This window comes from Pleurodeles waltl, chromosome 5 (genome assembly GCF_031143425.1).
Source record: "Pleurodeles waltl isolate 20211129_DDA chromosome 5, aPleWal1.hap1.20221129, whole genome shotgun sequence".
Taxonomy (NCBI): domain Eukaryota; kingdom Metazoa; phylum Chordata; class Amphibia; order Caudata; family Salamandridae; genus Pleurodeles; species Pleurodeles waltl.
The window spans coordinates 289,989,431-290,016,274 of NC_090444.1; the positions used below are offsets into that span (position 1 = coordinate 289,989,431).

The window sequence follows — 26,844 nt, forward strand, 5'->3', positions numbered from 1 at the left end:
TCTAGATCAACACTATCATAACACCAAATTATTGTGTCAAAAATATCAACAGCAAAAATATCCAATTCACTTACTTTGCATGTAAACTACCAAAATAGCAAATGGAAAATATTGTGGAACCAAATATTGACAAAAAAGGTAAGCATAATGAAATATGTCTAAATTACATCATTATGTGGTCATTTACGACTTCGGCTGACGGAAAAGGTCATCCCGAAATCCAGACAGTGCGGCAGCCTTCCTGCGTGCTCCATTAAGAGTTTCTCTCTGGGTCAGCTGGCAGAAACGGGGTTTCCGCCCGCTGGCCCAGCTGGAAACAGCCCACAACATTGACGGCAATGCGGTAGTGCGTAGGGTGCACTAGCACCCATCGCGATGTTCACTGTCTGCAAAGCATAGTGCATGGGCAGTGCAGAGGCCACCATTGCACCCCGTCTCCACCAGCAGTTACATGGTGGTGCTACCGCCATGTACCTGCCGGCGGAGAAGGCACTCATAATCCCCAGGACAGAGCTGCATGCAGCGCTTCCCCTGACGGATTAGGACCACCAGCACCGCCAGTCCCTCCTGTGGAAGAATACTGGCAGTGCTGGCAGTCCGACCGTGGTGCTACCATCACGGTCGTAATGTTGCTGTTGGCCCGCAACACTGGCGGCGGTCCGACCTCCACTGGGACACTGCCAGTCTCAAGACTGCCAGGGTCGTAATGACCCCCTATATGTAATGTATTTAAAATATTAAAGTACGAAATACAAATATGATAAAAAAATTGTTGTAATTTGTATAATATGCATATATGCATATATATATATTCTCTAAAGCACGTGTATATTCTATAAAACAACAAAACATTAATTAAACAGTCATTAAAAACATCACATTAAAATAATACTTTTAACAATAATTTTAATGTAAACATTAACAAACAGGTATATATTCTATAAAACATAACAACTAAAACTAAAATAAATATAAAACTAGGTTTAATATTAATATTAAACATTATTATAGAATTATGTGTTTGTTATAGTTATAATCACACAATTAAATATTAATATTTGAATAATATTATTCATATCATATATAAACCTCAAAAAACAAAAAAAAGAAATTTTAACAATTTTAAAATATAAATTAAAATATCGAGAATAACTTATCTTATTTAAAATTAGCAAACCTATATGAACAAAAACAAATATCACACTTAATTAAAACATATAATAGAAAACAAGAATGACACAAATAAAAAGTCACAATTATTTTTTATAAATAATGCAAATTATTAATAATAATTTAAAAAATAACAATTGGAAATAAGCAACACCAGAAAAAGTGTTAGGCTTCAAGTTATTTGTAATTCTAACACTAATTTGAACAAAAATAAGGGATGTGTTGAACTTTGGAGGGATTACATTTATTATTATCACTCCCATCGAAACAGTGAGGAAAGTGTTGTAACTTTGAGGGGATAAATTAACTATTCTCACTTCCCGTAATCAAAATCAGGAAGTGTGTTGGATTTTGGAAAGGTGAGATTTACTATTGTCACTCCAATCTAGGAAACATTAGGGAAAGTATTGAACTTTGGAGGGAGTTAGATATACTATTACCACTTAAAAATAAGCAGCTGTAAGGAAAGTGTTGGACTTTGAAGGGTTTATAGATACTGTTCTCACTCCAAACTTAGCAACGGTAGAAACAGTATCGTGCTTTGGAGGGGTTAGATGTACTGGGCCTGGGCAGAAACTGTGAGATTCTGCATAGTTCTGCGAGCAGGCGGAACTTGGGCATATCGCACTGTTCTTGCTGATTTTTAATCCGGGAGTCTGCTCAATGCTGTAAAATCAGCCAGAGGGCACTGCTTATTTCTGCTGCTCAAGTAGATTTTCTACACGAGAAGCAGCTTTCTTAACGTGAATGGGTGCGAACTGCTGCTACCTCCTTCAGTGACAAATCTTCCCTCGAGGTGCTCTAGCACCCAAAAATCATGCTTGGGCATGCAAATTCTCACTCGCCACCTTAATGTTGGTAAGCTGCGCCTTGAAAAAAACAGAGCAGAATTTTTCATCCACCCCTAAGATTTACAATTCATACTCCAATGTAAGCCATTATTTCCCAGAGTATATAAATATACAAACATTCTGGGCCTCATTATGAGACTGGCGGTCTTGAGACCGTCAGCCTCGCGTTGGCGGTCGGACCGCTGCACTCCAGGTGGTCTGACCCCCACATTACGACCCTCGTGGCTGGACCACCAAGGAACCATCGTCTCCGCAGGACCATGGTTCCCGAAGGGCTAAAGGCAGTCGGAGTTGTGCTCAGCCACGGCGATGCTGAGTTCAGCGCTGATCACGAATTTAGTTTCCACCATCCTTTTCATGGCAAATGAGTGAAACAGCAACAAATATAAAACTCCGTTCTGATTTAATAAGATTTTTATATTCCCAGAGTATCCAAATAAAACTACATATGGGTTGTATGAAATCATTTTACCTAGTTTACGCTGTTATACTGAAATATTTTCATCTTATAATTCCTTGATTTGGGACAAGTAATACAACAATCTAACCAATGTCCCATGGAATTAGTTTGGTATCAAACACATTGTTCATACACAGAGGGATATATCTTATGTAAACAATGAGATGTGAAGTAAAGCATCCATCTGGAACACAGAGCTATTCTTTTAAAGTTAGCTGCCAGCCCTAATGTATAACTCATTGTTCAAATTACTTGCCACCAACTAGACATGCTACATTTTGTAGCTTTCTTGATTGTATTTAAAATATTTGGGTTTGCCAGAAGATGGTGGTTCTGATGGCTCAATTTATACCACTATTCAGCCCCCAATAATTTGTTTTTAAAGATTAGCTCAATTATCATATGAGTACTTTCATTTATTGCAGGTATTTTCAAGCTGTTGACCTGGGCAAAGCTAAACCATAACTGATTATTCAATACCTGAGAATTCAGATTTACGTATGCCCAGGTTATCTACAATTTATTCACTATTAAATCCCTATATACTTAGAACTGCATGTATTACAAATCTGGACTGATGTTTAGGATAGCTTTAGATCCACATTGGCTCAGTCTATCAAAGACATAAATTGCTGGCAATAGGGGTCAGTTTTAATTGAGATATCATTGTTCATAAAGTCTTGTATCTAGTCTTTTTAGAGCGTTTTTCAGATTTAATAAAAAATGGTTTATCGGTCTCTAATTCTCTAACCATTCTATTGTGAGAATAATTATCATAATAGATAACTTCATTATATATCCTTGCAAGATTGTTGTAAAAAAGTGGCTTGGTAATAACATCTAAATTGGGGCAAAGCAGACCTATTATCTCCTTATATAGATGTAAAGTTAGTAATTGTGGAGGAAGATGTTTATTTTTCCAAAGGTAATTTCATCATAGAGTATCAATTTCCTGAAAACAAGTTAGAATTACATTAATTGGCATATTGGCAAATTAGAATAGAAATAGGTCCAAAATCGATATTTTAACCAGGGAAACTCTGTTATTAACGGAAAGCAGTAGTTACTGCTATTGGCTTGACAGATGGTGAACCTTCTTTAGTTTGGAAATATAATTCGAACAATATAAATCTGAAAAGTTTGAAGTAGCATAAATACCTTAGCAGCAAATGGGGCATGTAGGAACTAATTTTTATCTTAATTATTCAGGAAGGTCACGCTCAGCAATGTTAAATAACAGAATTTCCAATTTGGAATGACTGATTTTATGATCCGCAACCAAGGTAAAATCATAAATTGTATCTATAGTAACTTGAATGTTTACTTCAATATTGTGAAGCAGAGAAGCCAGAGATTCAATAAAAAGTTAGAATAATTTGGGTGACATCAGACAACCTTTGCTAGTGACCCTATTGATTACTGTCCCTATCTCTTTTGAATTGGTTGATTCTAGCAATTGTCTCTGTATATCATTTTTTAAGAAAGGTCATAAATTGTTCGGGACACAGGTATGTTAGAAAAAAACAAAAAATTGTCACCAATGACCTAGGGTGAAAGCCTTTTCGGCATTGATCATGACAATTGTGACTTTAGTGCTATTAACTGAAAAACATACAATAGCCTGAACAAGATAATTTGTATTAATTGAAATTGAACTGTGGGGTTTGTTGCAAGGTGGTATAGTGGTGCCTCAAAACAGTGCTTTATCTCAATGCAATGGTGGTAGTGAACCTTCGTTATCTGGCCAAATTAAACATCAACTCTTTTATTGCTTTGTATGACTGCATTCAATCTAACCCTGCAGACATTTCTAAGTGAAAACCATCTGAAACCACTACATTTGAAAATGCCTTCTGTTAAGTATAAATTGGAAGAGTTAGAGAATCACTCTTGGGACGATTACGATTTTGGCAGCCAATAAGGTGGTTGGTAGGACGCCACCAAGCCAGAAGCCTCCTGTTGGCTATATTATGATGTTCCCGCAGGGCTGGACAGTTGCAGACAGTGCAGCGGTATTGGCTTCAGCTCTAAGTGAGAGCCGAGGCCAATGCCGCTTCACTGTTTGTGCAGCCAGCACAGTCGGAATGCTCACTGTTGCCATTGCAGACAGTGCGAATTCCGACTGTGCTGAGATGGGCATGGGCAGTGCAGAGGCCCCCCTGCGGCCCCTTGTTTGCCTTTCCACCGACCTTTTCATGGCAGTGTCCCCGCCATGACAAGGTCAGCAGAAAGGTAAGTCATGATCAGTATGGCGGTGCCGACATCGTCACCCCATGATTCATCACCACTTTTTGCACCACCGCAACTGCAGGATCTGTGATCCTGGAGGTTGCAGTGGTCTTGTGGGGGTCGACCGCCAGCTTCATAATCCCGTGCGCAGACCTCCACTGCGGGTAAATCATAATCAGGTAATACGTTTTCTAGCTGTAACTGAAGACAAGGAGAATGCCGGGTGAGTAATTGTGCTGGAATCTGATTTAATGAAAACTCATATTCTCCTCAATTCAACAGCTGACCTTTCCATAATGCAAGCGTGCAGGGTTCTCAATAATTAAAAACCACATGCCAGATATCCGTGCATCATATCAGTCAGATTAAAGAGTAGATTCTCTCTGCCATTCATACAAAATTGTTGGGTCCTTCAGAGGATTTAAAATTTAAAGTTTACTCCCGTATGACTCATCTGTACATAGGAGGAAAGTATTCAAGGCAAAATTAGACCAGTAAAAAGCCACAGGGGCACAAGCAACTCGTTTCCAACAATCTAAACTGAAATTATTATAACCTATAAAAACTCATTGCAAACAAAAACAATAATTCATATTTTAAATAGATTTCTACCCTATTCCCCTACAAAGCCAACAGCCACCTACTTAATTGCAAATTAGTAATGAAATTGTATAAAAATAAATAATACATTAAAAATCACAAACTATGCTTAAATAATTAAAATACCAATTAAATAATTAGCACAATGCATTACTAATTAAATATTTCATTAGCACAAAGCGTTAATATTTAACAAAAATCAATAATGTATCATTTAAATAACCTCTTGTCCAATTCCCCTACAAACTTAGAGACTCACTACTAAATTATAAATTAGTCACTACACATTGCATATTAAAAATGACAAACTGCACTTAAGTACTTAAAATCCCAAATACCAATTAAATAATTAACATAATGTGTTAGTAATTAGCATAAATCATTAGTATTCAGTAAAAACAATACTTTATAATTTAAATGACCTCCTGCCCTATTCCCCTTACAAACTCAGAGACTCACTACTAAATTATAAATTAGTCAGTAAAGTATAGAAAATGTAAACTACACATTAAAAATCACAAAATACACTTTAATACACTTTAATAAATAAATACATATTTTGCATAATGAATTACCAATTAATATGCACATAATATAAAAATGAATTAAAAATTTAAATTTAAAATAAAAAAATATAATTTAAATAACTGCACACCCTATCCCCCTTCAAACTCACTAATCCACTACTGAATTATAAAATACTAATTAAATGTAAAAACATGTAATTACACTTAAAAACTTACAAACTATACTAAAATCATTATAAAACAATTTGTAACTTCTATATTCTGTGCCTCTATATTTTTCTCTTGACGATATTGTTGATTGTTGATTTATTTCTTAAATTATATTTTGGTCATACATCAGGCCCATACCAGTCTTTACTTGCGCAAATGGGCCAAGAGCTGAAATGTATTCTATTAGGGGAAGACTATCTAGCAGAGTGCAGAGAGAATCTCAATCTGCAGTTAATACAAAGAAAATTACTAACTAGCAGGTACCTGATACTATTTGGGTTGAAGGCAATGTTTGGGGATTTGGATTTGTGTTGGATTTGTATTGTCAGGCTTGTTAGAGACGGGGTACATTTCTTCATGTTTTGTGTAGAAAATTACTATCAGAAGAGCAGATGAGTGGGAGGGTGGCCTAGGCACCCCCTAAGATGGCTGCCTGGCTTCCGTGTTCTTTTTCTTGATGAAACAGTTCATCGCTTTTCACAGTGGTTTTGCTGGTCTTTCCTAAGGGACTACATTAATACACATCGGGAATGCTGGTGAGGTAAGTGTGATGATCCAGCATCTCTCCTAGTGGCACCGCTGCTTCTCATTGCATTCTGACAATGAAGCGATCAATATCGTGGCCACCATCTTAGTACATTTTATTGCCTGCTAGGTCGGCTGAGCTTTCCTTGTCTCCTTATAACTTAAAATGGGTGTGTTCCCCTTTTTCTAATTTCCTCCTCCATTTGCTTTAATTTGGAGGCAACGTATTGTCATTTGCTTCTCTTTGCTATGGGAGACTGTCTACATTGGATTGTCTTTGGTGTTCCCTTCATTTTCCTACCAATATGAGGTCAATGCCCTCCTTTATCTCCTCATCACATAATTTTTTCATTTTACTCCGCTGCTCCTGCAGTTTTGGGGCATTTATATGGGCAGATTAAAGAAACTTCATACCAACTCCGGTATACAGACACCTACAGCCACAGTCTCACGCTTGTGGCCTGGTGAACCTTTCATGGATAACTCTATTCCTGTTGATGCATTGGCACACTCTGTTGCTTCTCGCTCTGCTTCTGTGCCTATTACTTCAGGAAAACTAGATACATCCTCAGCTTTGTGCTAATGAAATATTTATGGTCTTCCATAAGGTATGGTGGGAGGTGATCCTGTCCTTCTTTGCTTTATTCTTTCCACAGTTTGTTGATCGCTCCCCCTCCACAAACCTAAATAAACAGCGAGCACACAGATTGGGCCGTCTCTTTATGTCTGCTTCATATCCCACACTTCAAGATGTGATCATCTTATTCAGACCTTTGAAAAGTCCCTAACGCAGCTAAATCCAAGAGACAAATAATGTGGTCTGCTAGAAAGATCTTCATCACACAGAATGTTTCAAATTCTATGTCCAGCAGGCAGAAGGAGTTTCTCAGCCTTCGTCCTGCATTGCATTCTTTGGGGGCTCACTATGGCCTTTTTCTCCCCTGCATCTTTAAGGTCATGTATCAGAACAAAACTAACATCTTTGAAGATCCTTCTGAACTCCGAAGATTCCTACATTCCTGTATGCCTGATATCATGGATACAGCCGGCCCCTCTACATGTTGATGCTAAGTTGACTCTTCCTCTTAATTGCATTGTTATGATGATTTATTAGTTTGCTTATTTTAGCTATTTTGCCTACAGGTGTGCACCATTTATAGGATCTTCCTTCCTCTTCCTTCATATCATTCCATTGGGATGTGTGGCCCCTGTCGGATGTGACTATCTCCATGTGTGTTGTCACCACCCCGATATCTCATTTTGTTCTATATCGCACTAACAGGAACTTTATGCTGAAATCTTTATCCTGGTATGGTTTTGGTCCTAAATGTAAAGCATTAATTTCATTACTATATCAATCTCTGAAAGCTTTGGTGTTGGCCAACTGTATGCTTTCCCCATATTTTCCTCCCCAACGTGGTGTATGACTGAGATGACCTCTTTCCCCGTTACTATTCATCTTGGCTCTTGAACCTTTTCTCTCTCATATCAAACATAACTCATCCATATCGGGGTTTCAATATGGTGACCAATATTTGAAATTAGCAGCTCACGCTGATGATATTCTTATTTTTTATTTCTCAGCCTAAGCAGTCTCTACCAATTCTCTTCATTGAAATTACCTCTTTTCTCATGTCTCAGGTTATAGAAATAATATAGACTGAAATTCTCCTTTAAAAAATATACCACTGTACAGTCTTTTTTTAAATACTGGTTCTCAATGGTCCTCCTCTCGAATACAATATTTAGGCACACGGTTTACTGCTTCAAGATTCTTTTGTTATAGCATTTAAGGAATGTCTCAGCAAAATTTAATCCTTTCTCTTATCATGGCACCCTTATTTTTGTCTTGGTGGGGCAGTTTGGACTTCATCATAATGATGATTTCCCCCTTTCTTCTATATATAATTCCTAGGATGTCAGTTTGTGTTTAAGATTACTTTTAAGAAAATAAATTCTATTCTGTCTAAATTCCTATGGAAGAATAAGAAGGCTAGGATTTCCCTTTCTTCAGTTAAGAAATCTAAACTAGAAGGAGAAGTCAACTTTCCAGATTTTCTTCAATATCCTGAAGCATTTGGATTACATCAGGCTTCTCTCCGACTTCTTCACTCCTCTTCTGCTTTTCATCCTCTTTGGTTGGATGTTGATTCATACTTGTACTACTCAGGAAAAGGAAATTCTCTCAGTCGCTTCTAAATCTTCTATTGTTGTATCTATTGTTATCAAACATTCTTGTTCCTTATTATGTTCATTGTTTCCCTCCATGTTTTATCTAAGATTACCATTTTGCCCATGCATATTTGACTGGAGGTCTTTGAGAGATAAGGGCATTATTTGGGTATCATAGTTATTTCAGAGGGGTGGTCATTTCCTCAACTCTGACACACATTTCATTGTCCACAATCTTGTCACACTTTTTCCTTGTTTCTTAACACCATTATAGATATTTGAATCACTTTACAAGATACTTTACCTCCAGTACCACATAGTTCTGATTTATTCAGACTTCTTTCTTCCTACCCTAAAGTTTCCATTATCTGTGAACTTATTTCACCTCCAAATCCTATTCGAACCAAGTCTAGGCCTGAATGCCTCTGGGAGAATGACTTAGGGGTTAAGTGGCAAGTTAAATTTTGGAATAAAATTTGGTTCCTTCTTCATATAATCTCCAGGTCCACTACTATAACTCAAACTTGTATTTTTTATTTACTATTGACTTTATATTACTCTCATTGACAGTGCCAAATTCTCTGCAGGCTCCTCTACCTTATGTTGGCCTTGTTCCTGTCCCAAAAGTGATATAATGCATATGCTATTTTAGTGCCCACAATACCTTGGGCCACATTACAAATTCAGCGGACGGAAAAGCCTGTCCGATGAAATTCCAACGGGGAGGTTGCTGCCATTTAGGCTACCTCCCCTCTGGGCCCATTACGAGTTCCCAGCTGGGTCAGCAGGTGGAACCTCAGTTTCTGCCCACTGGCCTAGCGGGAAACAGCCTACATCATTGTCTCCGGCTCGTAATAGCAGACAGTGAACACTGTGACGCTGTTGGCCAGGGGGGACCCTGCACTGCCCATGCCAAGTGCATGGGCAGTGCAGGGGCCCCTTTGGGGGCCCCTGCACTCCTTCTCCTCCAGTCTTTTCATGGCAGTGTTACTGCCATGAAATCGCTGGCAGAGAAGGGGGTTGTAATCCCCAGGGCAGCTCTGCTTGCAGCACTGCCCTGGCGGATTAGGACCGTCACAACCACCAGTCTGCAGGGACAATTAATGCTGACGGTGCTGGAGGTTCGACCGCGGCACAACCGCCGCGGTTATAATGTGGCACCCGGATTGCCGCATTGGCAGTGGTCTGGTGGCTACCAGAATCATGATGAGGCTCCTTCTCTTTCTGACATAATGTTTGGGCCCAACCTATGTGAATATTTCAGATTCTTTGCCCTTTTAACACTCTTACTCTATTTTTAAAGATTGTTATGAGTTAATTCTCTTTGCAGTTTCCTACTAACAAATTATTAGATGTATTTTTAGCACCCTCCTTTCAAAAAAATTGCTCCTAATTGGACATGTTCCTCTAGTCTCTCTTACGAGGTTGAGTGGGATTCTGTTTGTTATTAGCATAATTTGGATAATAGTTACATACCTTTCAGTTCTTCTTTGCATAATAGACATATTTTGTGGGTGCCATTAACCACCTTTCTTGAAAATGTTGACATTTCTGATTTTAATACTGTTTGCACATTATCTGAGAATTTGCATCCACCATGATTACTTACTTATGTGTTTTGTTTATTATTTCTTCAAGATTATTGTTCACTCTATATTGTTATTGAATTACATACAGTAACATTAGTGTATACACAATTGCCATATTAAATGTACCTATAAATCCCTTGTAAAGTGGTTTACCCTATATCCAGGGCATGTAAAATAAATGCTACTAGTGGGCCTGCAGCACTGCATCTTCCACCCACACAAATAGCCCTTTAAACATGTCTCAGGCCTGCCGCTGCAGGTCCTGTGTGTGCAGATTTACTGACATATGTCTTGGCATTTAAAACCCCTCACCAAGCTATAAACTCACCTTTTACTACACATATTTCACCCCTAGGTTGCCCATAGGGCAGAGTGCTGTGTAAGTAATAGCTGGGTCATTTACTTTTATGTTTTGCATGCCCTAGCCGTGAAAAACACCTAGATTCATTTTGCACTCCTGTGAGGCCTACTCCTCTCATAGGTTGACATTGGGGAGTCCTTATTACATTTTTAAGCTGTAGTTCTTGATTGACAAGTAGTGGCTAGCTCATCTTTCATATCATTGGATTGCTAATGATAAATCTTTACTGGTAAAGTTGGATTCAACATTAGTATTTTAGAAATGGCGCTTTTAGAAAGTCGGTGTTTCTCTGCTCTTACAGCTCTGTGAGCCTGCAGCCTGTCTCCAATACTCGTCTGGGGTAGGTGACAGCAACATGTTATGTATTCCTTCTAGACAGCCACAAACACAGGAAGGTTAGGTGTGTCTGAGCACTCATCTGCATTCTGATGTCGCTTCCAGGGCAAGAAGACACTTACACCTGAATAGGCAGTGCCTGTCCCCACACAAAGGTCTGATTCCTTCCTACTGATAGTCTGTAGCCAGGGCTCAGAAGGAAGGGCCTCTGTACACTTTACATACCCTTCTTTGAAGTCACCCCCACTTCATAGGGACAGCTGTGTATAAGTACTGGGTCTTTGACCTCACCAGAACAGACACTTCTGGACCTACAACTGACTCTGTAAGAAGAACTGCTGTGTTGCATCAAGGACTGTTACTCTGCTGGTCTGCTGACCTGGAAGGACTGCTTTTCTGCTGGGATGCCCTGCTACCTGCTGTTCCCTGACCCTGCTGAGGGATAGCTGGACTCCCCAGCTGATTTTCAAGGAATTGTTGGCTTGCCTCCTGTTGCATGAGAGTCTGGGATATCAAAGTCTCTACCCCTGTTCCTCTGCCTAGTTCACTGGGAGTGGACCCAAATAATTGTATTAGAAAAGTCGATGCATCTGCATTCAGCACATCAACCCTGTAGCAGGAGTTGAACTGGTGTATCACTCCCAGAACAAACGCATTGCCTTGAGAGCCCGACACTCGAATCTCGCATCAACGTTGCAGCAGCTTAGAGAGACTGATGCATCCCTTCGACTGCACAGGGAAATCTAGTCCACTTCAGAACTAATACATCTCACCTCAGTGCTCATCTTCTGAATCAATACATCACTACTACTTTGTGAAGAAAACCAATGTATCACCTCGACTGTGAGCCTGACACTGATGCATCGATCAGCTGCACCCTGCATCTCGCTGTTGCGACAAGGATCAAGGTACTCTGTTCACCGGACCTGCATGGGTCTTTTTCCTGGTCTGCACTCCATCGCAGTCGGCTTGAACTGTTGACTTTGCCCAAGTCCATCGCGACCTGATAACCCTTATTAGTGCTTATTGCTTTTAAGCGGTAGACCTCTTTAAAAATGTATAATACAACTTCTAATCATTGTTCTTTTGTCGTTTTGATCTTCATTTATTTATAAAATAAGTGTATATTTTTCTAAACTGCTGAGGAGTCTTTCTGTGGTGTTTTCATTGTGTTACTGTGTGTTGTATTGCACAAATACTTTACACATTGCCTCTTTAGATTTGCCTGACTGCTCCGTACCAAGCTATCAAAGCTGCTAATCTTTTAGTATGTATCTAACTTACCCTGACTAGGTGACTAGGATTGTGGTCCCTGCTTGTACAAGGTGTATACTTTGACAACCAGAAACCCAATTTCCAACAGTAATATATATATATATATATCTAAAATGGCATTACCTAGCTATGACATACTGGTACAAAGAATAATAGTATGCGTACTTAAAAGAATACAAGGGCACCTTTAGCACCATTTCGTATAGTTTATCAGGATAATGCTTGTAAGAGATGAGATATAAAACAATCTTTAGCTTACCACAGCCATCATTTTTGTCAGTTGTGTATCTGCACGAACACTTGAATGATCCAAACGTGTTTTTGCATTCGTATTTGGCATTTTTGCATGCCAGGGTATCACTACATTCATCAATGTCTGAAAATCGAAATTAAAACACAAAAGGCGATGTAAAAATTGCTAAGTGGAGCAGAAATATTGTCTATGTTGATACACAACCCAACAGAACTGAGCACCTTTACACAAGAAAACTTAGTAAACCTTGCTGATGAGTTACCTCCATGTTATCAACACATTGTAGTAGCTGTAGAACACCCGAGGCTCTCTAGTGCCTGCACAATCTTTACTTTATCACACAAATATAAGTGCTTTAGAGTCAAACTAGTTAACAAGTCCAGAAATATAAGCAATTCATAAAATGTTTAAATGATGCATTCACATGTACATAATGAAATGAAGCTTAAACCTCAAAAGAGTTGATAAGGAAGGAAATATCAATGCCTAAAACCAGATTTAGTAAGAATATGGAATATTGAGAGAGACACGATGCACAGGCAAAGGTGAGCCAATTGGTTTGGGCTGTAAAGGCGGAGCTATTGAATTGGCAAATACGTTTTTTCATTGTCATTCACATGTGCACGCATGGCTGGAAATTTTGCAATAGATTTTCCATAGAAAACACTTGTCCCAAGATAGCTATCTACGTGCTTGCATGCCTTATGTTGCACAAGTTTGTGTCATGATATACGTATACACATGCAACATGATGCACAGCAGCCATTTTGTTAATTTGATGTTCTAACATGGCCATGCTAAAGCAGTAAATTAATAGTAAAAATAAAAGTGAAAACAAAGTGGGTGCCAGTGCAGAAAAAAGAAGTGAGCAGCTCAGAAGTACTTTGCAGCTGGTGCACCTTTTGAAAACATAAAATAAATAACTATATTGAAAAAGGGGATAGGAACTGGCAGCCCAGATCTTCCACCTTTTTCTGAACCCTACATTAGTTTGACCTAGAACTGTGTGCAATTTATCCCCATCAGGAGTAAAAGCTCCCACCTAAAAATATTTGGTGCAACTGCCCGAGCTGGAGATTCAGGCTTGAGCCTTGGCATCAACTCAACATCCTGAGATTCTGGTCTAATCACTTAATCTACCCGTGCCAAAGGACATTGCCTGGATACCCTCATGGGTGATTAGCCACACTATACAAATCTGTATTCTGTTACTATAAAATGGCTAAACTCTCTTAGCCCTAATTGTCCTATTTAGCTTGTCTTTAAGTCACTAGTATATGGTATAGAAAATTAACCCAGGGCCTGTAAGTGGTAGTGATAAAATGGTTTCAGGCCTACCCTGTGTATCCTAACAGCGGCAGCTTGAACCCTGCTGCACAGACCTGTCAAGATCACTCTTTTGATCACTCTTTTAGTAGGAAAATCTTATTATAACTAATACATAAATCAACACTAAATACACATTGCTGCCCACCAGATAGGGGGCATAATATTTATAAGTGGAGTATATGTGACATTAGAAATAGAACATGTGAGATTTAGATGTTTTCCTGTGTGCCAACGACATCATGACGAGTGACAATATCATACTGACTTAGTCACAGTAACTAGGTCCAAAATAACATTGTCAGTGGCCAGGATGATTTTGACGCATAGGAAAAGTCAAAGTATAGAATATATACTAAACAACTACAGACTCTATTAAAAAATGTAGTTTTAAATTTCATAAAACTCCAGTCCGATTGTTATAAATATATGTAAAATGTAGCTTTTAAAAAGTTATCTTTACTTTGACTGAGGCTACTGGAGGTTAATTTACATTAGTTCTCCATCCACTGCCCAGCTTGCTTTTGGTCTGAATGAAGTGTGAAAGCAGTGTGAAAACCTCTCCCAGAGCAGAGACAATGGTCTGAGTGTGGCAAGGTGTGTTCTTTCACTTGCAGAAAGGCCAGTTAGGGTAGACCATAACTTCTTCAAAGTGGCCTGCCCTGTCACAAGTACATTTCAAGTGACACTGGAGTAGATCCCAGCCTTTGTCCCCATAGTGAGATGAGTAGCAAGCCCAGTGGAATGAAAGCATCCCCTGAACTGTTTTAGTCCCTACAGAGGATGGGACTAATCATTACAGTGGCCACACTTCTGGGTGGGCACAACCACTCTGCATAAGGAGATAAAGGGGGTTATTCCAACTTTGGAGGAGTGTTAATCCGTCCCAAAAGTGACGGTAAAGTGACTGATATACCACCAGCCGTATTACGAGTTCCATAGGATATAATGGACTCGTAATACGGCTGGGGGTAAATCCGTCACTTTTCCGTCACTTTTGGGACGGATTAACACCTCCTCCAAAGTTGGAATAACCCCCAAAGTTTTCCATATCTTGGGGCAAAGTGGAATTGTTCACATTAGGGCAGACAGGAACTGCTGAAAAGTAGGGATGCCCCCAGGAAATGTTACCCCAATGGTTAGGGAGTTCCCAGGAGCCACCCACTAGCTGGTAACAGTGATAAATATGGCACCCCAAGGCACTACCCCCAGAACACTTACTGGACCTGCGGAAAACCAGAGAAGGACACTACCTGCTGCCTGTGACTTGGGAGGAGCCCTGAAGCACTGGATCAGCTCTGACTTGTAACAAGGACGAAGAAGTGGTCTCCAAGAGTCAGTTGGCTGACCTCCTGTGTGACTGAACACAGCAAGCTGCAATAGACCTTTTTCCATAAGTACCTTGCTGGCCAGTGGCAAATGGGTCTGGACTGAACTTTGCTATTGGCTTCTGTCTGGCACCCAGACAGCTTCAAAGTGCCTCATCTAAGGTTAAAGGGACCTTAGACATGAACTCCTGTGATTGTGCAGGCACCAGAACAGACTTTTGATCTTTCTCCTCAAGAGCCTTGCTGGGATTCACCCAAAAAAGTAACTGATGCAGTAGTTCCACAGCATTGGATTGATTTTTAGCTTCTTCCTGGACAAGGCTCACAGCAACTCCAAAAAACAACTAAATACTATCCTCCTTTATGACCCAGTGTGTTTCCCCCAGTGAGCAAATTGATTCTCAGTTACCCCCACTGTACTTCCATCCCATGGAAGGAGTTGGATTTAGAGCAGAGATTACGCTAAAGATGTATGAAATACAAGTCTTTCTGAGCCTAAGCAGGCTGCCATTAGGCAGTATTAGTAAAGGTATATTAGGCATGTGCATGCTATTAGTCAACACTTCAAGTGAGATAGAGACATGATGAGACAGTCACATGGTAGCCTAGGCAAAATTTTCACAGGCATTTTATGTAGGTAGAATGCAAATGCAAATGATCAAGGTAGGAGTGACGGACAGAAAACTTCACCCCCCATATCTCACATAGGTCATTCCCACATTTGTGATCTGCTTGCCTATTGACCACCCTGCCAAGTTCATTGTCCATCAAAACGTGCTCATTACACTCTATGCAGTACACATATCCTTGGACGTGCCATGCACCACACAAGAGGGGTAATGTTTTTATTGGGAAAAGTGGTTGAAACACTGGGTACTCCACAGATTCCACAGATTCCAGAACTTTCTCTCACAAAAAGAAGAGGTAAGAGTGTGATTTTAGCCTAAGGTTGAGGTTTGCAGTGTGTTCTGGGTAGGAAATGGTAGCGAGATCCATGGAAGTCCCAGCAACCCTGGTCTCCCCTGAGTGGCTAGATTTTAGAAACGTCTGGCTCTAGTCATTTTCTTGAAGAGACAGCAAATGCAGGGCCCATATTTAGCAGCGACCCACACTGCCAAAGTGGGTAATTTTTCATGCTAAATCTGTGATGTTTCTATGTCATGTTTTGGTACCTTTCTTGTTGTGGGTGCTAGGCCCAGCCATATCATACAGTCGTGGCTCGTGACAATGAGAAGGGGAGTCGTGGCGCACGGGGGTGTAACTAAAAGTTAAATAAAAGAAAAACACTTACCTCCTCCTCCGCGCACCGCTTCTCTGTTCCTTGTCTCTGCTGCAGGCAGGGTCACCCAGCCTGCCCTGTGGCCAATCCTGACGCTGCTCAAAGTAGCATCAGGATTGGCTGGGAGCACCCAGTCAGGGCGCTCCCAAGCAGACTGGGAGTCTACTGCGCATGTGTGTTTGGGCAGACCCGAGTCGGACGGCCAAATATACATGCACAGTGAGGAGGAGTGCTGAGAACTCCCCCTCGCTGCTCTTCACCCCTGTGGACCCACCACTTTAAAAGAAAAAGATAATAGACAAAGTTTATTATCCTTTCTTTTAAAGATTTTGCAGCTGCCGCTGCTGGTGGGGGTGACACTCGTCTTCCCTAATGGAGGAGCCATGCCTAATATCATATACCATTCAAGTTCCACTCAGAAGCACGACACTGGAAGCACTGTTAAAGAATAAAGGTATGTGAAAGTACAGCAGATAGATTTAGATTTTCTTCTAAGGGCACTGTTAATCCAAGACTTCTGGCTTCTGGACACCCTTTGGACATTTTGAAAATATAAAACTGCTCTTACTTCTCTAAGAGTAAGAGTGTTCACATTGTCTCTGGTAACCTTCTGAATTCAGGACGCATTGTCACCTCCTGCTGACCCATAACATTGCACAGATATCAACCTCAATTTTTTAAATTGCCATTTTAAGTTTGAAGGGCTTCTTGCCCCTTTTGATAAGGAAATATATTTTTATCTGCAGTATGCTAGATGCAAACGTTGCTCTTTGTAATGTTTCCTGGTATGTGGGAGAGCTACACACCTAAATGTTTTGCTAGGACGCATTGTCACCTCCTGCTGACCCATAACATTGCACAGATATCAACCTCAATTTTTTAAATTGCCATTTTAAGTTTGAAGGGCTTCTTGCCCCTTTTGATAAGGAAATATATTTTTATCTGCAGTATGCTAGATGCAAACGTTGCTCTTTGTAATGTTTCCTGGTATGTGGGAGAGCTACACACCTAAATGTTTTGCTAGTACGATTTAATGGATGTAGGGTTGTCCTGAGGAGGGTGGAGGGGGATTAAAACCTATGGGTAACCACCGAGCACCAACCAAACCAGAAGTGTGATGGAGCACTCTATGTGTTTAGAAAAAACAAGGTGTAGTTGAGATTGAGAAAGGTCTTGTGCATTGCTCTGGGGAGGTGGCCCCGTGCCTTGAATTTATTGTGTATTTGGAAGCAGAGTACATTTCCAAGCAGACAGCGAATATGAGCCTATGGATCTTTTCTTTAAAAAATCCTTCCTTAGGCTTTTGGAAAATTCAACAAAAAAAAATCCTGGTGTTATCTACTGACCCGTAGGATTGCTACTCCTTAAATATCATTGATCTCGCCCATTAATCAATTTTCATGTTCGAAACATTAACAATGTATATTATTTAGACTGTCATCATATCATCTTGTTAGGGGTTCTCACTGATAATCAATAGCAATCTGTTTTACAATGTCCAGACTACAAAGCATTGACAGCCATTTGTTTTTTGTATTTTACATACTTGGGCACTGAGCCACCATGTGTTTTTTAAGCACCTGACGTCATGCTATCTTTGAAAACCTTTACTGCAGCTTATATAACATGTTTTCAGAGAGTACTTTATTAATACATCTGATTTACCTGTGTGATTATATAAGCAAATTGGCAACTTGATTATTTGATTTTGGTGGCATTCAGTTGACTTAAAAAATAGTAGTGACTGTGTAAGTGACCCTGACAGAAATTCTGTTGTTTCCAAAAATGCTGATTAGCCTGGTTCTTAGGGATATTGGGTATCCGTACTGATTTCACCATAGCAAGCTGTAGCTTTTTCACCATACCCTCAGAACACACAATAATTGAGCAGATGAACTAGAGGCACTTTTGTGATAACGATTGGGACCCAGGGTGTTGACTTCTGCATATTTTCAGCAAGACAGGAAGGTGGCGGTGGTTATGGAGGTGTTGATGATAGCCGTGAGCGTCGGGGAGATGATGGTCCTTCCAAGGTTGTGTTTGAAGTAGGAGCATGGGTCTGAGGGGACTCCTGAGTGGATGTTATTCATCATGGAGGTGGTGTCTTCATTCAAGAGGGGCTTCAGCTGCTTATCTGCTTTGGCAATGAAGGAGGTGTCCTGCTGGGCATTCAGATCAATATGCTGTGGGCTGAACGTGTTGTAGATCTTGGCAATCTTCTGTTCGAAGAATTTTGAGAGGCGGTTGCAGAGTTCTTGGGCTAGGATGATGTAATTGGCAGCTGCAGAGTTGGAGAACTCCTTGACGATGGTGAAGAGTTCACTGGTATTGTAGGGGCTGTTTTGAGTCTGAAAGTTAAGGCCTTTTTCTTTGTGCTCATGGTTATTGGTGGTAGAGGTTGATGGTGGCTTTATATCTGGATCTTGCGGGGGTGTCTTTTTCGAGTCTCCATTTTCTCTAAAGTTGTTTGCAGTGTTGCTTGGGCTCCCTGAGCTCATTCATGTACAAGTTGGGTCATTTGTTGTTTTTGGAGGTCTCGTTTTTGGTGGGAGTATTGTGGTCAGCGCCCTTAGTGAGCCATTTATTGAAGAGCTTGGGGTCAACAATGAGGTGCCCGGTGTGGTTGGGTGGAAATTCCTGTAGGATCTTGGTCCAGTTTTCTAATATTTTGCTCCAGTGTCTTGATGGTGATTTGGGTTTTTCTGGTGAGGTGGAATGGTGTGCAGGTATATTGAAATATATGGTGTAGTAGTCGGACCATGTGAACGGGGTCATGTGGGTGGTGGTGAAGTTTCTTTGCTATTTGTACAGCTGCTTCCAAACAGCACAAATTTTTGCAATCAAATAGTGATGTGGTTTTGCTATTTGCACGTAAGCCCTGTCATTTAAACACAGGGTTGGGTAAACTAGTGACATTTTTAGAAAGGCTGTCGGCCAAATACCTGTTAGCAATTCAGCCAGATGTGTCTGAGCACATACACAGATGTGTCTGAGCACATACACAGCCACCAGCTAATAGTACATAATGCCTTCTATTTAGCCAGCAGTGCAGTAAATATTGAAGGTTCTTTGCTATTTGCACGTCCAAAGGCTAAATAATACATAGGCTGTGCAAATAGAATGGAAAACTCAAATTTCTGAGCCAGCCAGCTACATAATATCCGCCAAAGGAAAAGCAAAGGGATGGCTCAAAAGCAGCCATGGACACGCAAAACACTACCATTAAATCCTGGACTTTTGCACCTTGTGTATGAAAGATTGTACACCAAGTTCGGGACCTTTCAACTGCCTTGTGCGCAAAGTGGCATTTTGCTGCACTTTATGAAGGCTCTTTAGAGTTTCTGATAATTGCTCCCTAGTTGTTGCCCCATGTTCTGACCGTTATGAACCCTGAAACCACTGCAAATCTATGATACATTGGTTGATTTGTTAAAACCTGCTTTAAAGATGTGGAAAGACCTATGAGTATTGTTAATCCTATTGGAACAATAAAAAATGCTCATCACTCAAGGGCAGTGGCAGGAGTAATTATCTTGTTTAACAAGTCAGATTGCATTGGTCAAGCATTTTAGGCTTAATTACCTAGTAAATAGTGTGACAAACATTTTCTGTTAAGACAGTGTACCCTAACCAGAACTCAAAAGGGGAAAACGGGGGCATGGCCACGCATGATGTCCAACAGGACATGCCTTTGAGAGACTCCCGCGTCCTCAGCGAAATTCTTTCATTAATCCTGCCCAACCGGGCACAACGCGACAGATCGCTATTTGCTGGGCCCCCGGTGTGCCCCTTGATTTTGCGGGGCTTCCGGATGGCCGTGGGTGTATCACTGGGGCGTGCGACCTAACGGGTGTCAGCAGCCAGGGCCTGAGTAAAGGCACGGCTGGGCGCAGCAGGGTGTGAGAAGTCGTTCCCCACTGCCCTGCTGTGCATGGCCCAGTTCTCCTGGGCCAGAGTGTGGGTGCACCCGCGTGGTGTTGAAGTGCAGAGAGCCCTAACTGGTGTCAGCATCCTGGGCCTGGAGTGGAGGCCCGACTGGGTGCTGCGGCCTCGACCTGTCGTGGCCTGGGCTCGCTGCCTAGAGTGTAGCAGCGTGGCAGAGGGAGTGCTGGAGGAGAGAGTGGCAGGGTTGGGAGAGGTCATCTCCCTCTGCAGCGCAGTGCGTGGCCCGGTTCTCCTGAGCCAGAGTGCGGGCGCGCCCACGTGGTGTCAGAGTACAGAGGGCCCTCAGAGAGGCTTGGAGTTGCCTGGTTCAGTGGTGGAGGACCAAAACTGGGACCCTCAAGGACAAAGTGGAGCATGTGGAGGGTAGGTCCCTCCGCAACAACATCAGGCTTATTGGGTTCCCGGAGCGGGCTGAGGGGTCATCCACAGAGGCCTTTGTGGAGCACTGGGTGCGGGTGGTGCTCAAACCAGTTGGCCTGTCTCCAATATTTGCAATCAAAAGGGCGCACTGTGCATTGGTTGTTGCCCCTCAGCCCGGGGCACCCCCGCGGGCCATCATAGCCCGTACACTCAACTATAAAGACAGGGATTGCATCCTCCGGGCCAGTTGTGACATGGAGTCAGTTCACTTTGACAATCACAAGATTTCAATATACACCAACAAAGGACAGGGATCCAGGAAGGTATTCTTGGAGGTCAAGGCCAAGCTGCAAGCGCTGAACATACGCTATATGCTGCTGTATCCTGCCCAGCTAAAGGTCCTTCATAGCGACAAGTCCCATTTCTTTGATATGCCAGATGTGTGGAAATGGCTGGAGATATGGGACAAGGTACCTTTTGGGGGAGTGATACCCCAGAGGAAGGAGGATGGCATTACACAGGGGGCCCGTAGGTCGACATAGAGGTCTTGGGAGGCCTTCCGACAGTTGGAGTCGTCACCTACAGAGAGGGCAAATCGGACCAGGCTTGAAATCCAGGAAGATGGCTCGATGGCACTGACACGACAGGATGTCAATCAATCAATCAATCAATCAATCAGTGAATTTATAAAGCGCACTATGTACCCGACAGGGTTTCGAGGCGCTGGGGGGTGGGGGGGGTGCTGCTAGCGTTCGAAGAGCCATCTCTTGAGGAGTCTCCTGAAGGTGAGGAGGTCCTGGGTCTGGCGTAGTGAGGTGGGGAGAGAGTTCCAGGTCTTGGCGGCGAGGAAGGAGAAGGATCTGCCGCCAGAGGTCTTGCGCTGGATTCGGGGGACGAGGGCGAGGTTGGCAGAGCGGAGTTGACGTGTGGGGACGTAGAAGTTGAGTCTGGTGTTCAGGTAGGTGGGTCCGGTGTTGTGTGGTGCCTTGTGTGCGTGGGTAAGGAGTTTGAAGGTGATCCTTTTATCCACAGGAAGCCAGTGGAGGTCCTTCAGGTGGGGGGAGATGTGACATCGGCGGGGTATGTCGAGGATCAGGCGGGCGGATGCGTTCTGGATGCGTTGGAGTTGTTTGATGTCTTTCGTTGGGATGCCTGTGTAGAGTGCGTTGCCGTAGTCAAGTCTGCTACTGACGAGGGCTTGAGTCACTGTCTTCCTGGTTCCTGTTGGAATCCACTTGAAGATCCTGCGGAGCATGCGGAGGGTGTTGAAACAAGAAGAGGAGACGGCGTTGATCTGTTTGGACATGGTGAGAGCAGAGTCGAGGACGAAGCCGAGGATTCGTGCATGGCTGGCTGGGGTGGGTGGGGATCCGAGGGCGGTGGGCCACCAGGAGTCGTTCCAGGCCGAGGGGGTGCGTCCGAGGATGAGGACTTCCGCCTTGTCGGAGTTGAGCTTCAGGCGGCTGTTGCTCATCCACTCGGCGATGGATTTTAGTCCCTCGTGGAGGTTGGTTTTGGCGGTGAGCGGATCTTTGGTCAGGGAGAGTACGAGCTGGGTGTCGTCGGCGTAGGAGATGATGCTGAGGTTGTGATGACGGGCCAGTTGTGCGAGGGGGGCCAGGTAGACGTTGAACAACGTTGGGCTAAGAGAGGAGCCTTGGGGGACGCCGCAGATGAGGTTGGTGGCTTTGGAGCGGAAGGGTGAGAGTCGGACTCTCTGGGTTCTGTCGGAGAGGAAGGATGAGATCCAGTTGAGGGCTTTGTCTTGGATGCCGGCTTCGTGGAGACAGGTTAGCAGGGTGCGGTGGCAGACTGTGTCGAAAGCAGCTGATAGGTCGAGGAGGATGAGGGCTGAGGTTTCGCCGTTGTCCATTTGTTGTCTGATGTCATCTGTGGCGGCGAGGAGTGCAGTCTCAGTGCTGTGGTTTCGTCTGAATCCAGATTGTGAGGGGTCTAGGATGGAGTTGTCTTCTAAGAAGTGGGCGAGCTGTGCGTTGACGATCTTCTCGATGACCTTCGCTGGAAAAGGGAGGAGAGAGATCGGTCGGACGTTTTTGAGATCGTTGGGGTCAGCCTTGGGTTTCTTGAGGAGGGGTTGGATTTCTGCGTGCTTCCAGCTGTCCGGGAAGGTGGCGGTGTTGAAGGAGAGGTTGATGATCTTGCGGAGTTTGGGGGCGATGGTGGCGTCGGCTTTGTTGAATACGTGATGTGGGCACGGGTCCGTGGGAGAGCCTGAGTGGATGGAATTCATGGTTGTTAGGGTTTCGGCGTCGTCTACTTGGGTCCAGGGGGTGAGGCGGCAGGCGTGGGAGGAGTCGTCAGGGGTGGGGTCTGGCGGAGGTGCGGTGTTGAAGCTGTCGTGGATGGCTGCGATTTTCTGGTGGAAGAAGGTGGAGAGATCGTCGCAGAGTTTCTGGGAGGGAGGGACGTCGTTGACGTTGGCGTTAGGGTTGGAGAGTTCCTTCACGATGCAGAAGAGTTCTTTGCAGTCGTGGGCGTTGTTGTTGAGGCGTTCTTTGAAGTGGGCGCGCTTGGCGAATCGGATCTGTTGGTGGTGTTCACGGTTGGCGTCCTTGAGGGTAGCAAGGTTGTCGGGTGTGCGCTCGGGGATCCATTTCTTCTTGAGTTTCTGGCAGGTGCGTTTGGAGGTGGTCAGTTCGTCTGTGAACCAGGCTGTTTTTTTCTTTTCTTGGTTGGCGGTGGGTTTCTTGAGTGGGGCTAAGGTGTTGGCGCAGTTGAGGATCCATTGATGGAGGTTGATGGCGGCGGTGCTCGGGTCGGTGGGTTCGGGTGGTGGGTATTTGGCGAGTGTTCTAGTTAATTGGTCTTCGGTGACTTTTCCCCAGCGGCGGTGAGGCGGTAGAGGGATGCGGTGGTGTTCGGTGTTTTTCTTGAAGGTGAAGTGGACGCAGTGATGGTCGGTCCAGTGGAGTTCGGAGGTGTGGCTGAAAGAGATGTGGTTGCTTGAGGTGAAGAGTGGGTCAAGCGTGTGTCCGGCGATGTGGGTGGGGGTGTTGACTTTTGACATGTGACAATTGGGTATATGGAGATGGCTGATGCAGATGGGGCGATGGTTGTAGACACTGGCACTTGACTGCACAACTGCTAGAGGTATTGTGCACCCCATGTTTCTGACTTGTTCTCCCTCCTTTCCTTTTTTCTTCCATCCATTCTCTTTTGTCTGATACGGGGCTCTGGAAGGGGAGCGCAGATTCCATCGGGGAGGTTGGTGGGGCTATGGATGCCTCGACTTGTAATACTTTGTCACAGTTTGGGACGTTATATGGTTTGGGGGTGCGACAGCCTCTCTCCACTATTAGTGGTAGGCCCTGTTTCAGTGGGACGGGATTAGGCTGTGGGTCCTGACAGCATAGTACTTTATGGATGAGCAGTGATTATTGTTTCATTTGTTTTGCTGCCTGTCCGGGTAGCGGGGAGTTGAGTGTTTTGACTTGTTTTATACTGCTCCTAGGTTTAAGAATGGATTGTGTTTATACAGTGCATGCGTGAATTCATACACATCTCTAATATCTGGAGGGGCATGGGAGAATGATGATTCAGGACGGTGGGACAGCTCATTCGGGCTGGGGGAGGATCGCAGATCATTATGGCGAACATCATGACCTGGAATGTCCGGGGCTTGAAGGGCTACTCTAAACGTTATAGGGTACATTAATTCCTCCGCTGTCATAAAATACAAATAGCTTACCTACAGTAGACCCATTTAGTCGGGGACGAGGTTCAGCAGTTGGGGAAGAAATTGAGGGGGCAGCTATACTCTGCAACTTACTCTTCTTATGCGAGAGGGGTTGCCATTTGGATCGAACCTAGGGTGCCCTTTAGACACACGTATAGTGAAGCAGATGTGAAGGGTCGCTATGTGATAGTCCAGGGGATGCTAGATGGTAGAGAGGTTATACTGCTTAACACTTATGCTCCCTATACAGATGATAAATTATTCTTCATGCATTTACAAGAGTTATTGGAGGGCTGTATACACTGATCATATGGGCAGGGGAATTCAATTGTGTCCTGGATGGCCGGGTGGATAGATACCCTCCCGGACAGGGCACTAAACCGCTGATGTCAACCTCGCTCTCAGAAGTAATGCGTGATTTGGGATTCAGGGATAGCTGGTGGTATTTATACCCAGAGGGTAAGGAATTTACATGTCATTCATTGACGCATAACTCCTATAGTCGCATGGATCGTATATTAGTGAGTGGCATGGATCTGCAGTCTTTGGTGGAGGCGACGCATTTGGGTCAGTTCCTATCTGATAACACGCCAATGTTGTTGGTGTTGCAGTGGGGTGGACCTGGGCGGCATGTCTGTGGCTGGAGCATGCCTCTGAATCTTTTAACGGATCCAGCATGCCGAGAGGCTATTGCGAGTGCGCTGACGGATTATCTGTAGTTTAATTGGCAGTCTGCTACCACCAAGTCACTGGGCTGGGAGGCACTTAAGGCTGTCATGCAAGGGGCCTGTGTGGGTGTGACATGAGTAGTGCGGCGCCAACTGGAGGTGACCTTGGGGGTGCAGGAACGCAGGCTGGCAGTTCTGCAGGGCTCTGGGGAGACATCGCAGGATGTGCAACAGGAGATGCTACAAGTGCAGCGCGAAGTGCAGTTGGCATGGGACTCATTAGACAGGTGCATGCTTAGGGCATATCGTCAGCGACTTCATAGAGAGGGGGGCAAGTTGGGGAAGCTCCTAGCATGGATATTGAGATGGGAACAGGACCGCCCCCCATCCTGCAGGTCCACACACTGAATAGGGCTTTGTAACTAATCAATAGGATGTCCTGGAGGTATTTGTGGAGCTCCTTCATGGAGTGTACAGCGCTGGGGTGGAAGGTCCGCCTGAGTGGATTGGGGGTTAGCTGGAAGGAGTTGGGCTGCCCAGGTTGGCCCCTGAGCGTGTGTAGGATCTGGACAGTGTGCTAGATGTGGAGAAACTGAGAGTGGCTATTCAGGCCCTCAGGAGATCCAGAGCCCTGTGCGGGGATGGATTTCCTGAATAGTTTTATCAAGCTTATTCTTCCACACTGACAGGGAAATTGTTGGAGGGTTTTTATAAGGCTCAGGAAGGTGAGATACTACCGCGTGCAATGAGGGAGGCAGTTATCTGTTTGTTTCCCAAGCCTGGAAGGGATGCAGCCGATCCATCTTTGTACAGACCCCTTATGACGCTCAATACGGATGTAAAAATATTGTGCAAAGTGTTGGCAACGCGGCTGTCGACGGTGGTTCACACACTGGTCCATAAATATCAATGTGGCTTTATGCCTGCCCGTAGTACCACACTTAACATTCGTAGACTCACTCATGTATTACACGAAACAATGGACTGGGCCTATAACTTGGCATTAGTACCACTCAACTTGGAAAAGGCGTTTGATGCAGTGGAGTGGCCATACCTTATGACTGTGCTGCGGGGAATGGGTTTTGGTCCTGTCTTTTGTAGTTGGGTGTGCCTTTTGTACACCTGCCTTTTGGATGAGGTTCGAATCTGGAGAGACTTATCGGAGGAGTGGGAGGTGGAGAGGGGCACAAGACAGGGCTGCCCTCTCTCGCCTCTACTATTCGCCCTTGCTATTGAGCCATTGGTGATTTTGCTGCACAGGGAGATGAAAAGATGGCAGATTAAACTTGGTGATTCTACCAATGTTTCTCTTTACGCAGTTGAAGTGTTGCTGTATGGCCCTACCCCTTCCCAGGTGGTACCAGTCTTGCTGGGGCTCCTAGAGGCCTTTGGCGCGGTCTCGGGTATCCGAGTAAATGTTAGGAAGTCACTCCTGTTTCCAATGTGTAGCTTGGTAGGGGTTTCCACTGATCGGCTGCCTGCGCTGGGCCTCCGCTGGGAATTGGAAGGTGTTCGATACTTGGGTATATGGGTGGCCCATACGGAGAAAACAAATAGATGCCTCAACGAGGATAAGGTTATGACCAATCTTGAGTGGTCAGTGGTATTTTGGAGTAGACTCCCCTTGTCGATGATGGGTAGGGTGACTGTGGCGAAGATGGTTTTTCTTCCACGTTGCCTGTA

The 26,844-nt window shown here is 43.6% G+C and overlaps 1 protein-coding gene across 1 annotated transcript in view; it reads right to left on the reverse strand.

Annotated features, from left to right (window-relative positions):
* The window catches only part of LOC138295629 (mucin-like protein), a 447,313-nt gene that overhangs the window by 189,750 nt on the left and 230,719 nt on the right, over positions 1-26,844 (reverse strand). Inside the window, exon 14 of the mRNA XM_069234035.1 lies at positions 12,565-12,681. Within this exon, the coding sequence (XP_069090136.1) occupies positions 12,565-12,681 (117 nt within the window). The remainder of the gene's footprint in view (positions 1-12,564; positions 12,682-26,844) is intronic.